Below are 17169 nucleotides of genomic sequence, written 5' to 3' on the forward strand. Positions count from 1 at the left end.
GCCGGGGCCGGCCCGGGCCGGGGCCGCTCCGTCTCCGCGGTAACCGCGGCGCCGTGGGCGGGCGGCGCATGCGCGGCGGCGGCGCTGGCGGCCGCGATGAAGGTGGGTACGGGCGCCGCGGGCCGGGCGCCGCGGGCCGGGGGCGGGCGCGGGTCCGGCCCCGGGGCGAGCGGCCCGTGGCGCTTGCGGCCCGTGCCGGGGAGGGAGGCGCGGCGGGAGGGGCCGGCGGCGAGCGGCGGGGGGGCTGGTGTGCCTGCCTGCACTGCCGTGTTTGTTTACTTCGCATGCAGAAACTTCGGGTAGAAGGGAGCTTAAAGCTCATCTAGCTGCAACGCCTGTGGGCAAGGACATCTAACACTAGACCAGGTTGCTCAGGGCCCCATCCAGCCTGGCCTTGTACGCTTCCACGGATGAAATGTCCAGAACTTCTGCGGGAATCCTGTACCAGTGCCTCTCCACCGTCACAGCAAATGCCTCTTTGTAACTAATCTAAACCTACTCTCTCAGTTTGAAGCCATTCTCCCTCGTTCTGTGGCTGCATGCCCTTATTATAGTCCCTCTGTCTTGTGTGTTTTCTTCAGGTACTGAAAGCCCACAGTTCGGTCATGCCAAAGTCTTTGCTTCTCCAGGCTGAGTAATCCCAGTTCTCTCAGCCTTTCCTCATACATTGAGAGGTGCTTCAACCCTCAAATCATCTTGGTGGCCCTCCTCCTTAAATTATTTTTCAAAATCAAACGTCATTGTCAGATGATGTTTGTGGCTGTGGCATGTGGTGGTTGTATTTTTGCTGTTCTGGTGTGCAGAACACAGATTCAGTGTGAAGAATGCTTCAGTTTACATTGACCCAAAAGTAGGGGGAAGAACCTGTGTCAGACTTGAGCAAACCTCACAGGCATTTGGGGTGGACGTTTATGTGGGATTTTTATGCTTCAGTGCATTGGAATCACACAGAAGTTAGGTTTGTAATGTTTGTGAGGTTTTTTTACCTCTACAGTACTCAGCTGCTAACATGCTAGGCAGTTGTAGTATTCTTATGATTTTAAGATGTACAATTTCCTACTTTTTTTTTTTTTTTTCCCCAGCAAGTATTCTGTCTGTATGAAAAAGCTTGGTCTGGTTCTCCTGTGCAGTTTGCTTGGCAGAAAACTTTAGGAAATTTTCTTGCTGTGATAGGGTAAGACTGCAACTATTCATTGCATTTGTTCATCATAATTACTGATAAAGAAAGGGAATTATTCTGTATTCTATATATATACATTATGTATATACATATAATACATTATATATATACATCATATATACATTTTATATATACATTATATGTATATAATTTTTTTTAGCATTGATCATTCTGTGAAAATTTTTGATCGTCATGGTCAGAAGAGAAATGAAATCAGCCTACCAGGGTAAGTACTAAGATAGGTTTAAATTATTTTCTTTGTTGTTTTCTTTAAAAATGCTTCTATTCTTAAACTTACTTAAACAATGTGAGAAATGTGTAGGATGATATACTATCCCTGGTGAACATACCTGGCAGAGAAGACAAGTTATGTAATTAAAATGTTAAAAAAAGACTTATCACATTAAGAAGGATCATAATGAGGTTGTGTAAATTATATCTTTGTATTCTTGCTACTGTTGATTTTCTAACAATTTATCATGGCTTTGCTGAGAAAAGATATTTCTTTAGTGCTTTGTTTGCATCAGTGGCATAAATATACACATTGGCATTGTTGCTTTAGGTGAAGATGATACTTCTGAAGTGAATCTTTGTTTTTTTTCCCAGCTTGTCACACTTTGGTTCACATCAGAGAATGGTATGGGAGTTTACAGACTGGATTTTTTTCAGATTAAATTTAAAAACTTGCATACTTTGGAAGATATATTGAACTTCTTAAAAGGCAGTCAGACCATTGGAAAATCCTGGATATGAACCAGGGGTAACCTCCCTAAGGAAAAATGGTGTGACGTTGGGTCATCATATTGGTTTGCTCAATAAATACATTTTTATTGGGCACCATTAATATCTCATGTAGTTACATTTGTGTACTTCTCATCTCTTCTTATCACTTTAATTGTTCTTGGTCATCATGGAAAATTTTTATTTCTAGCTACCTGATGAATTTAGATTATGATAAACTCCTTAGTCAAGGCAAAACTCCCATGGTTTTTAAGGCTGAAACCTCTAGTCAAGAGTATAACTTAAATTTCCAGATTGTCACTTGCAATACTCTGTCATTGGTAAATATCAGCCAAAATCACTTAGTTCCCCAAGAATCTAGAAGTCCAGTCTTTGTAGTTTGTGGTAGTTGCCGCTTGCACCAAACCAAGAGATGCAGTTCTCCATGTCTTTACCAGACTCCCGTGTATTTCACTGACCATCACATCTTGGTGTTTGGGTCAGGTGTCATTCATAATATGGTCTGGCTGTGTCTGTCTCTTTTGCTTGGTAATATCCATGGCCCAGCTCTCTGTGAAGTGTTTTGCACAATATATGATAAATGCACATTCTCTCCAGAAAACTGTCCAAGTGAGGAAAGGTGTGTGGAATCAGTGGTGTATTATCAGAATAATAATCCCAACTCTGAATAGCCTCTAACAAACCAGAACCTTGCAGAGCACTTTCAGTGTCTCTTGAAAATCAAGGTGACAGTCTTCCAAGTATTAGAACATAGGTAGCAGTGTCTTTTATGACTTTCCTCTCAGCTCCTGTCATCAATGAGATTTGAATAATAGTGGGGTTGCTATAGAACTAGTTTACAGATAAATCTGCAATCTGTCATTGGTTTACAGGGGAGAAGGAAGAAATAGGGACTCGGTTGCGTTGTTCTGGCTGTCTCTGTATACTTACAAATACATTTTAACATTCTTAGTGATTTTTTTTTTTTTCTTCAGTAACTGTGTTGCTATGGACTGGGATAAGGATGGAGATACTTTAGCAATAATCACAGACAAATCTAGCACCATATTTCTGTGGGATGCAATCACAAACAAAACAAGCCAAGTAGACAGTGGCATGAGGTAAGAAATTTTTTTTAACGTGGTTATTTAAAGCCTTGGACCACTATGACTTGTTGATGTGGAGGCTATATTTCAAGATCATCTTTGTATTGGAGTCCTCGTAATATATATACTAATTAAACTAACATACTACAGTTAATTGCTACAAAGTAGAGTAATTTAGGATGAAAGTAGATATCTATGGTTCAAAACCTTACCTTTCTGAATTTGGCCAGACACTTCAAACTCTTCTGGGGTCTGCATAACCATCAAGCATTGGGTTAATAAATAAGCTTGGTTTAACAATTAAACTTCTAGCTTCCTTGAGTCTATTCCACTAAACTCTTGCATTCTATATAAACATTCTTCCTGTAATATAAGAAAAAGAGTGCAAATAACTGTCCTATGTTTGTTAAGATGTATGTTATACACATACGATATTGAGGGAATGAGCAGACCATATTGTATCATTTTCATGTGTGAACAAATACTATGGGGAGAAGAGTAACCTACCAGTATGAAAGCAAAAAAGAGCATAGAAGGTACTTAACAGAATGGAGTTTGCAGTTAATTGCAGTTCCTTCATGATCTTTCTCTCTAATACTGGAGATAAATTTCTTACTGGAGGCAGTCTTGCTAGAACATTATATATCAATGTAAGTCCTTGTCTTTTTTTGTCACAGTGTTATTGCTTAAGCAGCATAAGCACCAAGACATAAACAGTGTGATAATGAGGCTTTCCTGATATCCTTACCTTTTTGAAGTTAGAAAAGTGCCCTTATATGCAAACCAAATATATTGGAAGTCATTTCACATGTCAATTTTTCAAATTTCTATTGCGTGCCTACAGTGAAATATAAAAAAGATGAGAGGGACTGCACTAATTAGAAAATTCTGGTTTATAGTTTTTTTGCTTAAGAGGCTCTTGTTTTTTTAACATGGTGCATAGTATCTGTATAGCCTTAATTGGACACCAAATGGGCCTTGCTCTATCTGAAACTTCAAGTTAAAATAGATCTTTCTAACTTCATCATTACAATGACTAGAACCAGACCTACTCACTTTTGAGTTGGCTAAATGCATGGAACTATTCAAGTACAAAAAAAAAACAATAAAAAAAGTGACTGGAAAGTGATTCTATCAAAGACTCTTGATGTTTGCAGACCCATTTTCATTTGTGCAAGTCACCTTACATTACCTCATACAATTTTTATTACTTTTACTATCTTCTGCATACTTAGATAATTCTGATATTGGTCAAGAACATTTGCTTAATTTGAAAGTTCTCCTTCGTCTGTATGACACATAGAAATTAAAGACAAATGTAAATTTTGTTATGCAGAATGTTTTAATATGTGAACACCTGAAAGGAGTCTCTACTATACAAAGTAAATTTTTTTCTTTGTTTTAGGGATGCAATGTCTTTCTTGTTATGGTCTAGAGTTGGAGCTTTACTTGCTGTTGGAACAACAAAAGGAAACTTACTCATATATAACCGTCAGACTTCTCGCAAAATTTCTGTTCTTGGTATGGACTGGTTCAAAACTACTCTGGCACATGTGAAAGTGAAATTTTGATAATATATAGTTTGCTTTCCAGTTCTCTATATGAACATGCAGGTAAAAATGTGCTCATATTCACCTTGCACCTTCTGCTTTGCTGTACTCAGCAGAGTATTTTTAGAGAATACTAAGTTTTTAATATATATATATATACACACACAAATACCTAACACTGCCTTACTGCCTCCTGGGGGTCTTGTGTTACCTTTATTGCAAAGAATTTGTGTGGTTTTTGTTTGCTAAACTCTTTCTTACCTGCTTAGAGTACCTCTAGGCATAAAGGCTGAGGATGTAACACATTCCCCAGAAATGTGTTGCAAAGAAATGGAAGAACAAGGGCTGTACTGTTTCATATAAAGTCAAAAGACTTCCATACGAGAGCAGATTTTTTAAAAAAAGGCTCTTGCTCTGACAGGTTGTTTCACATTCTGACAATTTGTGTTTGAGGGGCTGAAGGGTGTATATTTCCGGCACAGTTTTTTTTTTGGGTTTTTTTTTTTGTGGTTGTGTTTGATTTGTGTTGTATAGTTTTTTTTCTTTTTCAGGTAAGCACACTAAGAGGATTACTTGTGGCTGTTGGAGTATTGAAAACCTCCTTGCTTTAGGAGGTGAAGACAAAATGATTACTATAAGCAATCAGGAAGGGGATACTATAAGACAGGTAGTATTTATAACGGACATTTGATTTTAAGATGTACTCCTGGTTTCTGAGAAAGCTGGGACCTATGGGAGCTTGTGCCTTTTGAATCCCTGTGCTTTCAAGGACCAGGAGCTTTTTCTTTTTTCAGTATATTTTATGCTAACATATAATTAAGATCCAAAATGAGGTTATGTCTTCACCAATGGTTTTCTTGATTTTGGTTCTAAATGCAGTAGTAACTTTCCCTGTCTATCCTTATGCAAAATTACATGTGGCAGGAATAATGCAATTATTTATCATCAGTATGGGCTACATGAACTTTTGATTACTCAATCTGCATTCTTTCTTGCAGACCTCAATCAGCTCAGAACCCAGTGACATGCAGTTCTCAGTTATGAAGACTGATGAAAGAGTACCAACCAGGGAAAGCACAGTAAGAAGTCACTACAAAATACTGTAGTTCAAGTGGGAATAATCTAACATGATAACTCCATGTGACCTGCTGCCTTTCTTTCTGAGGAAATGGAGCTGACTTCTGTAGGAGAGAGAGTCTTGAATTTGAGATGTGTGTTCTGCTGAGTTTGCATTTAGATTTGTGAACTACTGGCTTACAAAGGGAAATGTCCTGAAAATCTCTTCTACTGTTGATGAAGATTCACAATTCAGATCCATGGGATTCTTAAGGATTATTCAATTTCCTAGATCTCATCTTTTAGTGAAAATATAGGACCTTACTTTAAAGTTATGCCATTCTTGTCATGTTAATTTTTCTTATCATTCTTTGACAGGTGAGTGTAGTGGTTGGCAAGAAGACTCTTTTCCTTTTTAATTTGAATGATCCTGATAACCCAATTGATCTGAAATTTCAGCAGCCTTATGGCAATATTGTAAGCTACAAATGGTGAGCAGAATGTTCTTAATTAAATATTCTAATATTTTGTATTTGAGTATTTTTCGATTACTTCTGATAAATGCTGGAAATAAATTCATCTATCCCATGCTTAGACTGGATTTTTCTTGGCTGTATTGTAGATTTTTCAGTAATTCTTTTTTGAACACAAGGTAGTCTACATTTTTTAACAGTTCTACTTGATGATTCAGTGGCTATATCTTCCAACATATCACTGTATCTTCCAACAGAATCACCGTTGGTATGCTCAGCTTTAAACAAAAATATGTCGCTGTCTTGATATAAGATTAAACTGATGGGTTTATGGGTCGTTTTCTATTTGGATGAGTAACTGATGGAAGAGCTGGGGGTGGGGTTGTCTCCTTCAGCTAGTTTGTTGGTTTGCAAAGCTGTGCAAAGTTCTTTTAGCCTTCTTTTTGTGCAATACCATTGGTAATGTTCCTATTAGAAAACCTAAACTAGAAATTTCAGATCTGTACCAAAAAAGTAGTTGTACTATTTTTGTATCTTTGAATCATTACAGCTTGTCTTTTAATGCCTGTTCAGTCAACATGGAATTGACATCCCTTTACACTACAATTCTGAAAAAAACCTGAAGCTATATGCTTCTTAGTTTATGACTATGTGTAACAAGGTGTACCTGGGCTGTTTCTCTTGCAGTGTTTTTTCTTGCAATTGAGCTAATGAGATATTGTTTGAATTCATCTTTATATGCTGTAATTATTTGTGCCTTAACTTTATTATTTCTAATAGATACTATGAAAAATAAACAGAATAGTCACAAATTTGTTGACTTTGTACTTCCACTGTGTTTGCAGTGCCCTTAAGGGCACAGTGAATGGCATTATTGTTTTGACATGGCTTTGATGGGACCACATATGCCAGAACCTCAAAATGAAAGTTGCCATCTTCTTGTATACTTATTTCAATGAGGATACCAGAAGCCTTTCTCCTGGCATCACTGCCAGGTGTGCAGCTTGCTGAAAATAAAGTGGCATTATAGAAAACAGGAGACAATAAAGATGACTTACAAGGCATCTGGCCACAGGCATGATTCTGTACTTCAGGGACCTTTGATAGTTTTCACTTGACCTATTTTATATTATAAGATTCAACATGATATATATAAATTCCCATAAATTCCCTGTTACTGGCAGGCATTGACTGTCTGAAAGAAAATGCTTTTGCATATTGCATCAATAGATCTTTTTTCTAAATTGTTGCTTTTTTGTGTAACAGGTATGGTGACGGCTATATTATGATTGGTTTCTCACAAGGGTGTTTTGTAGTCATTTCTACACACATTCGTGAAATAGGACAAGAAGTCTTTCAAGCTCATAATCATAAGGATAATCTAAGCAGCATTGCTATATCACAGTCATTAAACAAAGCTGCATCATGTGGAGACAATTGGTAAGTGGTAGTTTTATATATAAAGAATTCAGCTCTCAGAACTGGAGCTACTGGGCATTCACACTATGCTTCCTAAGGCTTCAAGGCTCCCTAAGAATTGAATTTAGAAAAGGTAAGATTAATTGCTCTATGGAACTGCTGCACTGCCTAGAGTTAGGAGAATCTATTATTGACAAAAATCTCTGCAAGCATAATTAATATCATTAATTGTAAACAAAAAAGAAATAAACTTTAGTATGTATTTTTACTTTTGATTAATTCTTTTTCTGTTATGTTGCTTGGCAACAAGAAAGTCCAAACTTCTTTACTGAGACTTATTGATTGAACTAAAACATCTGCTTAACAACAGGAGAAAAATTAATTTAAATCTGCACTGAGTATTTTGATACATGATATCCTCCTCTCTGGTGTTTGGTCTTACCTGCAGTCTAGACAAAAGTTGACAAATGTGAGCAACTAAGGAAATAAATAATTAAATACACTGGAGTTTTTCCAAAATGTTTTGTGCATGTGATAGAACAGCTCCTTTAGCTCCTCATCTGCTAATACCTGATTCTGTGATATCTGAATTCAGCAAAAGGAGACTTGTGTCATAGCAGTTCTCTCTGTCCTCAGCTCTGTGTAGGACCAACTGCTGATTTATGACACTTGCACATCAAGAGTGGTATAACTGTGAGCAAAATATGGTGCAATTTCAAGCACTTGAGCTACTGTACAATAAGGACTATTTCTTTAAGGAGTGGTTTAACTTGCATTGAGTGACATGACAGCATAAGTAAACTCTCACTCTGTCCCTTTTATATGCAGCAGGATTGAAAGTATGTTTTGCATCTGTGTTTCAAGCCCTGTGTGTCCATCAGTAATGTCTTTTAAAACTAAAATGCTGTAACAGATCAAAAGGGAATAACAGTCTATGTTCCCTAACCCTCAATTCTTTCAAATTGGCTTTGTGCCTTTTCCTCAAATTTTAGTTCTCTGAGCAAATATTTTTGTAGTATGATGCAGTGATACACTATTTACAGTGGTGGTATTGTTTTTTAGGAAATTGAAGACATTTTATATTTCTTTTCTACTTTTTGCTCCATTAGGGTGTCTTGATTGGACTAGGTTTCTTCCAGCAAATGGTGACTGAGATTTAGGTTGGTGGGAATGATTGACTCTTCATTTTTGTTTTAGCATCAAAATCCATGATCTGGCAGATATGAGAGAAATGTATGCCATAATAAACTTGGATGATGAAAACAAAGGTATGTTAACTTTCTCCACGGGGATAGAAAATTTTACAAATTAAGTAAACTGGAATTTTGACAATGTCTCTGTTCATAGAGTAGAAGTACTGCTGTTGGAAAAACTGTGCAAATATAGAATTTTTCAAAAATTCCTGCTTCCCAACTTGTATTTAGTAGATGACCTGTAGCAAAATTCGAGCATATTTTACCTATACAAAGTATAGAGAAGTACAGCTCTCAGAACATTTGACCAGTTAGTTTTGTGCAGTTTTGAATCTGTAATACAATGTATTCAGATTATTACAATAATACACTTAACTGGTTCTGCTTCTTTCCATGATTTTTTTGGCGCTTTTTGGCATGTCTTGTTCTAACATTGATATTTGATCTGGTTTTGTCCTGATGTACAGGACTTGTGCCTGTGGCTTCCAGAACAGTGTTACAAAACAATTTTCTTGAGTAGTGAGTTTCCACCGTTATCTCCTCGTTTAGTGCTTGTAAATGCTTCAGTTATTGTCAAGTAGCTGGTTGCCTCCAATATTTTTATTTCTAAAAACCTTCCTTTTAATTTTTTTTTTTATTTTTAAGAAATTTAGGGTTTTTTCAGCACAACACTTCCCTGTCTCCCTTGGCATATTTGTATTAGTCAGAGTATGGCAAACACCGATTCTGTGTTTCGTACTTACTGATTTGGCAGTAAGGGGAATAAGATTGAATTCTGCTCAGCTGCTTGCAGTACCTGAACTGAATGTGCTTTTCAGTATTGAAAAGAGGAAGGGTGCTAATCAGTTTTGCAATAGATCTGTAATCTGGTCTAATGGAAAGTAGGTTGCACCTAGATGGCCTTTAAGGTCCATTCTAGCTCAAATCATTCAGTGATTCTGTGAAGTATTTACTCTCAGGAAAACACTATGTTAGTTAATTATGTGTTTGAGTTGAGTGCTTCTAATTGATCTTGGAATTGTATTAATTCTAGTTATTAATTCCTACAATTTTCACACTTTAGAACAAAATAATGGCTTGTTGATTACAGTAGTTAAAGAAGGAACTATATGTTTTTTACAAAAACTTGTGAATATTTTAGGTGTAGATCAGATGGCTTGGACAGATGATGGACAGCTGTTGGCAGTATCTACACGAAGAGGATCCCTCCATGTTTTCTTGACAAAGCTCCCAATCCTTGGAGATGCTTGCAGTACACGGATTGCATACCTCACTTCTCTGCTTGAAGTCACCATAGCAAATCATGTGGAAAGCGTATGATAACCTCTTCCTTTTAAACTTCATGTAGATGTAATTAAAGTAAGTCTTAAAAGTGGATGAAAATTGTATTATTTTGTTTTGTTTTCTTACAGGAGCTACCAGTCACAGTCTCTGTTGAAGTAGAGCCCAGTTTTGTCGCTATTGGTGTTTATCATTTGGCTGTAGGAATGAACAATCGGGCTTGGTTTTATGCACTTGGAGAGAATAGTAAGCATAATTTTAGTTCTCTTAAAACTAATTCAGCACTCTATATTCTTTTTTATTAATTTAGTATTGTGTTTAGCAGTTATAGATATTCCACGTTGTACAATAAAAACTTGAATTGTCAATGGTCCTGCTAGGATGGGATAATAATTTTTGCAGGCTGAAGCAGTTATGGCAAGGCATTGTAAATAATAGAAATAAAACTTCTTATTTGAGATTTGAGGTATTGGTTGTGAAATGTAGACTATTACTTAGCTGTTTTTTTCACAAGATCTTGTTAATTAATGAAGGACTTCAGGCTTTTGAGACATTGTGTCTGTGTCTTAAAGCACTAAGTTTGGCAAAGTACCTAAATAGGAGCTATGATCAGTGAGTTTCAATTTTCAGTTTGGCAGATCTTCATGTTGCTTGTATGGGATAAGGAAAATTTGATAATGCTGTGTCCAAATTTTAGATGGTGGATTTCAAACTTCCATGTTTTTCTAAGCATCCCTTTTTTTCAGTGACAGCAAATTAAGTAGAACTGTAACAATACTAGTCAGAGTTGCATAGGGAAAGGGTTTCTCTTGTAGCTCTCTGACTGCTAAGAAGAAAGTCTCTTTATGTGCGCCTTGTCCCCTCTCTGCTCTGTGAGATTTTCACATCTGTTTACTCAGCTGCAAATTTAGATAAGTGAAGACCTGTACAAAACCAAAATATTTTTACTTTATCTTTTCTCTTTGAATCCTTTAGATGTAAAAAAGCTTAAAGATGTGGAGTACCTGGGGACAGTAGCAAGTATGCACCTTAATTCTGATTATGCTGCTGCTCTCTTTGAGGGTAAAGTCCAGCTGCATATGGTAAGAGCTCTGGCAATTTGGATTGCCAATGTTGAACGAATGAGTTGATATAAGCTGAGGAAGTTAATGTAATATTAAAAATCAAATAAAATGGAATTATATTCAGTTAATGGAAGTAAAAATTATAAATTCTTGGAATAGTTTTGCTGGCTAAGTAACATGCAGAGCTGAGTTTCTGTAGACTTAGAAATGCAACCTAGACTAGAACAAGTGAAGAAAAACATTTTCTTGTCAGCTATTTAACAAGTTTTATTTTAAAGGTCTCTGGTAATGTGACAGAAGCAGATGCTAGGTTCTTAAGGGATGCACATGCAAGTTCTTTTTCATATAAGAAATTTTCTTACAGTTTGAAACAAGAAACACTATGATACCCTGTTGTTAACAGTGGAGATTTTCAGTTCATTCTGTTCTTTATATTTAGATAGAAGGTGAGGGTTTGGATGCTCAGGAGGAACGAGAAACTCGACTTTTCCCAGCAGATGATGATAAGTACCGAATTTTGTGCCATGCCTTAACTAGTGACTTCCTCATATATGGTACAGATGTGAGTATTACTTCTTTTAAAAGATCTTTTTAGATGGAATATATTTTGAATTTATATATTTGAATTTTTTGGATTACTGCTTATGCTTGTAGCAAAATAAAAAGTGCATTTGTGAACTGTAGCATGGATATTCTATACACGAACTTTGTACAGCAATAACAGTCAAAAATGTATCCAGCTTCCTTTACTGTTGCATTGGCAGGAAGGTTAAGTTTTGCGTTTACTAGTGTTTGTTGCAAAACATTGCTTTCAATAGCAGAACTTAATTCTTTTGCATTAGTGAGAGCGTTTGCAATCAAAATGTCTTCCAGATATAAGTAAGAGCATAGCACTTTCCTTGCGATTTTTTTTATTTAGGTGGTGATGTGAAAAATGTGGACAAAAAGGTACTGATGTGTACAAATGTCATAGCATATATGAAAGCCTTGATTTGCTACTGAAACCTTTGTCAGAAGACAATTTTTTTTACATTTTTCAACAAGGATGGGAATTAAGGAGGGTACTGAAAAAGAACGTTGTCATGCTTATGTGTTTTTCTGAAGATTTTTTATGTATGGGGGTAGTTTTTTGTGCTTTTAATATTTTCTGGCACTGGGAATACAGGAAATGTTTGGCATTGTAGTATCATGCTCTGTGTGATATCAACTCATGTATTGACCTTCCAGAGGAAAGGCAGAACCACTGTCTCTGGTTGAATAACTGGTTTAATCACTTGAGTAATTTTGCAGCAGATAAGGCCTTTCCCACCTCCTCAGTACCTAAACTGGTACTGGTAAATTTGAAGTACTAAATTTGAAACTGGACAATTTGATGTGTGCAAATATAACCACTGATGTCAAAAGCCACATTTTTTAAAATATACCTTTAATCACAAATCAAGTTTATTGCTTTTATTCTGTTTGTTAGGTACCTGTCTTCTTAAGAATGTGTGGTTTTCCCTTGGAAGCAAACTTTACCGGTTTTTTTGAAGATTAGGCTTCTCTCAGCAATGAGACAGACATTTGTTTAGAGAACTGCACAGTAAACACTTGTCTCCACAAAGCAGAGGGAGATAAAGATCAAAACCAACAGAAAGCCCCTCAAACCTCCCAAATCCTTTCTCTGTCTTACCCAAAACAGGGTGTGAGATGAAGCAAAAAGCCCACTGGGAAGTACTTTTTTTGAACACTTGATACTCTAAGATGGAAAACATTACAGCCAAATTAATTACCTGCTTGCCACTTACTGATGTAATTGTTAACATTTTCTATTATTTCTCATTAGACTGGAGTTATTCATTATTTCTTCATTGAAGACTGGCAATATGTGAATGAATATCGACATTCTGTGAGTGTGAGAAAGGTTTTTCCGGATCCCAATGGAACCAGAATGGCTTTCATAGATGACAAAAGTGATGGCTTTGTCTATTGTCCAGTAAGTTAGTGTGGGATATCTATACAATATATGTACAAGCAGGCTCTTCATCTATATAGTGTTTTTAATGGAAAATGAAGAAGATTTTGGCATTCTAGCTTGTAGGGTGATAGAAGAAATTGTCAAGGAAACTTGAAGATAATTTAATGGTAATGCAAGGAAATAAAATCTGTCATACTAAATTAGGGCAATTTCATTATACTAAGTTCCTGATTGGTAATTTTCAAAAATATATGTGTTTGTGTATTTAAATACAAATAATTCACCCAGTTTCACTGCCCCTCTCCATACCTTTTTTTAAAAATAGTAAATATAATTTATATAATGTGTATTTTCTCCACTTCAAGTTTAAATTCTTGTGTTATTCAGAATCACTGCATATAAGGAGACTTTTAAGAAAAAGTTTTCATATTTCTGCACTACTTCTATTATTTTTTAAATTTTTAATCACACCTGGGATGAATATTTTGTTTCTTGTTTTAGTCACTCGGTAGTAATTTTACTTTTGCATTATATTTAGGTAAATGATAGCGTATTTGAGATTCCAGACTTCTCACCAACCATTAAAGGAATCCTGTGGGAAAACTGGCCAATGGATAAAGGTGTTTTTGTTGCTTTTGATGATGATAAAGTATACACTTATGTTTTTCATAAGGATGCCATTCAAGGTAACATAAGCTCTTTAAAAAGGTTATTATTAAAGATTATACTATTTTAGTTAATAAAGTAAAACATGTTCTGCATCTTCATTTGTCTTAAATAAAATACATATAGAAATAAATAGTACTACAGAAGATTTGAAGTGCAACTTATGTATAGAAAGCTAGTTACTTTGCAGGTTCCTCTGTAAGGCTTCAAGGCATTTTGGTCTCAACTCCATAAGTGTATTGCTATTATAATATTTCATCTGAAGGTTACACATTGTGCTTCAATTGTATTTTGAAGCATTCATGAGAAAAATCTCAGGATCAGGGTTACAAAACTTGCATCAGGGTCACAAAACTTGTGTTCGTTGAAAGTGTTAAAGTTGTAAACATAGCCATTTCTATATTTGCAAGAGAGAAGCACTGAAATTTATGTACCAACATTTGGAAAAGAACCTTACTGGTTTAGAAGCTTTACATTCTGTATGTTAACTGAAAGATGTGTGCTTGTGTAGTTGCTGCTGACTGCCAGAATTACAGACCCTGAGTTAATGTCCTGCAAATATACATGTTGTCAGCTGCTTGCTATTTTCTTTACCATGTAGGGATTTTTATGAGACATCTTTTTTTTCTTCCTGATCTTTGAATCTAGGATCAAGGGTTATTTTGGCAGGTGGCACAGAAGTCCCCTATTCCCATAAACCTTTGTTGTTGTATAATGGAGAATTAACTTGTCAGACTCCAAGTGGGAAAACAAACAGTATCTATTTAAGTACTCACCGTTTCCTTGGCAATTTGAAAGACTTTGGACCCGATATGCTGAGACAAATGCTTACTCAGACTCTAATGTTAAAAAGGTACCATCTGCATTTTAATTGTATTGTATAAATTATTTTCTTCTGTGCTTATAGTTCAATATATCATATCCTGGTGATTTTAAAGTGTCCTGCTGAACTTTGGTAAATCAGATTGATCTGTAAGTTCACATAGCTCTCCAGGCAGTCCAAGCAAAGTAAATGACCCAGTGATGGTTTGGGGTTTTTTCACTGTAAATTAAAAGCCTAAAGTAATTTTTTTCAAGACTTATTTGGAGTTCTGTGACAATGGCTCCTTCAAAACTGGCTGAGGGTGCTTCTGTTGTACTCTCCTCTCACTGTAATGAAGCAATGCAAAATCAGTATAATGGAAAGAATGCTAGAGTAGGGAAAGCAGATGGTTTACTGAAAAAGTGCGGTAGAAACAGGAGAAATAGAACTGTAAGATACACATTTGTATTTTTCCATTCTTCCTGATACATCTCTCTCTCTCCATGGCTTAGAAGTAAACGTTTTTATGTTTTCTCTAACAGAGAGAAAAAAATGTTGAGAGGGAGTTTCGAGTATGAGTAACACCTAAAATTAAAATAGTTGTAAATGTGTTTTACCTTCTATAGGTTTTCTGAAGCATGGGAGATTTGCAGACTTCTGAATGACCAGTCTTGTTGGAATGAGCTGGCCGAAGCTTGCTTACATCATATGGAGGTGGATTTTGCAATACGTGTTTATCGAACATCTGGTAATGCTGGGATGGTGATGTCCCTAGAGCAAGTAAAGGTAAAATATAAAGTCTTACCTAGGAAATATAGTAATTTAATTCCTCTTTAAGCATTACTGAATTCTTGGGTTTTTTTTGTGGAGGGAAGGGGTTGATTTTGTTCAAACAGAAATTTAGATGCTTTTAAGGGGTATAGAGGATAGTGTCCAAACTACAGAGTGTTTGTTTGCTTTTCTCTTGAAGTGGTTCCAATCTCTACCAGACTGGACAGTATTTCTTCCTGCATTTTCTTGAGAACAGCAGAATATATTAATGTCTCAGGCATTGGGAGGCTCTTAATTTCTTTTGTTATTTTTGAGAATACATTGAAGACTGCTATTTTTAAAAATCCAAAATAAAACCAGATTGCATCTATATATCTGAAGGTGAAACAGTACCTTAAAATTATACTTTGCAAATTTCTGATTTTAGCCTGTGTTAGCTGTAGTGGCACATGAGGGCTTTTTCTGGTTTGTAGAATCTAATACACATCTTTGTAAAATGTAAGGATATTTAGTTTTCCGGTTTTGCCTTATTTTTCTTACAAGATTATGTTATTTATATAGTATTAATTTTCTTTTGGACTACTTCTGCACCTATTATGTCTTTCTACAGGGAATAGAAGACCACAATCTTTTAGCAGGACATCTTGCAATGTTTACTAGTGATTTTAATCTGGCTCAGGATTTGTATCTGGCATCCTCCTGTCCTATTGCTGCTCTTGAGGTATTATTTAAGATGTGTATATTTTCTGCTGGTTTTGTTTCGAGGTTAATGCTAGAATATTTTACCTTCTGATAATTTTGTCATTCTCATGGTTTTGATCTTGCCATTGTGTGACTAGAATCATAGACTTTCTTGAATTAGAAGGGAATCACAAGGATCATTGAGTCTAGCTCCTGGCCCCGCACAGGACAACTGCAAGGGTCACACCATGTGCCTGAGAGCATTGTCCAAATGCTTCTGGAACTCGGGCAGGCTTGGTGCTGACTGTTGCCCTGGGGAGCCTGTTCCAGTGCCCAACCAAGGTTCACTGGGTGAAGAACCTTTTCTTGAATGATATCCAATGTAAAACTGCCCTGACACAGCTTCAGGTGGTTCCCTTGGGTCCTGTATCTGGGCACCACAGAGAAGAGATCAGTGTCTGCCCCTTGTCTTCCCCTCATGAGGGAGCTGTGGATTGTGACAAGGTTTCCCCTCAGTCTCCTCCAGGCTGAACAGACCAAGTGACCTCAGCCACTTCTCATTCATCTTCCCCTCAAGGCCCTTCACCATCTTTGTTGGCCACCTTTGGACACTTCTAATAGCTCTATTTCCTTCTTATATTGTGGTGCCCGAAACTGCACACAATATTCAAGATGAGGCTGTACCAGCGCAGAGCACAGCAGGACAATCCCCTCCCTTGCCCGGCTGGCCATGCTGTGCCTGATGCACCCAGGACAGGGTTGTCCCTCCTGGCTGCCAGGGCACTGCTGGCTCATGTTCAACTTAACATGGACCAGGACCCCCAGGTCCCTTTCCAGCATCTCCTTCCCCAGTCTGTCTGTACATCTAGGTGCAGAGTCCAGCACAACCCCTTGTTAAACTTCATTCAGTTGGTGAGTGCCCAGTCCTATAATTTGGCAAGGTTTCTCTACAGAGCCTCCCTGACTTTGAGGGCGTCAAGAGCTCCTTCCAATTTAGTATCATCAGCAAATTTATTTATTATACCATTGGGTCCTTTGTCCAAGTCATTAATGAAGATATTGAAGAGCACAGGACTGAGGATGGAGCCCTGTGGAACCCCACTAGTGACAGGTCCCCAGTCTGATGTCACCCCATTCACTATAACGCTTTGTGCCTGACTGTAGACCCAGTTGCTCACCCATCTTGTGATATGTTTATTCAGTTGTGGGCTGGACATTTTACATACTCTAAGAGACCACATTCAAAGCTT

The 17169-nt window shown here is 36.9% G+C and overlaps 1 protein-coding gene across 6 annotated transcripts in view; it reads left to right on the forward strand.

Moving 5' to 3' along the window:
- Positions 1 to 19: 19 nt before the first annotated feature.
- WDR19 (WD repeat domain 19) overlaps positions 20 to 17169 on the forward strand; it is a 38454-nt gene continuing 21304 nt past the window's right edge. For 3 of the 6 annotated variants that reach the window (XM_077782804.1, XM_021533178.2, XM_077782805.1), the window contains exons 1-19: positions 20 to 102; positions 1083 to 1174; positions 1341 to 1406; positions 2896 to 3021; positions 4412 to 4527; positions 5108 to 5223; positions 5555 to 5635; positions 5991 to 6103; positions 7352 to 7525; positions 8702 to 8772; positions 9839 to 10011; positions 10110 to 10224; positions 10954 to 11060; positions 11482 to 11604; positions 12868 to 13017; positions 13538 to 13685; positions 14314 to 14518; positions 15094 to 15253; positions 15849 to 15959. In XM_077782804.1, coding sequence (XP_077638930.1) covers positions 97 to 102; positions 1083 to 1174; positions 1341 to 1406; positions 2896 to 3021; positions 4412 to 4527; positions 5108 to 5223; positions 5555 to 5635; positions 5991 to 6103; positions 7352 to 7525; positions 8702 to 8772; positions 9839 to 10011; positions 10110 to 10224; positions 10954 to 11060; positions 11482 to 11604; positions 12868 to 13017; positions 13538 to 13685; positions 14314 to 14518; positions 15094 to 15253; positions 15849 to 15959 — 2253 coding nt within the window. In that variant the 5' untranslated portion in view covers positions 20 to 96. The other 3 variants (XM_077782806.1, XM_077782808.1, XM_077782807.1) reach the window with 3 other exon arrangements.

This window comes from Lonchura striata, chromosome 4 (assembly GCF_046129695.1).
Source record: "Lonchura striata isolate bLonStr1 chromosome 4, bLonStr1.mat, whole genome shotgun sequence".
In the NCBI taxonomy this organism is placed as follows: domain Eukaryota; kingdom Metazoa; phylum Chordata; class Aves; order Passeriformes; family Estrildidae; genus Lonchura; species Lonchura striata.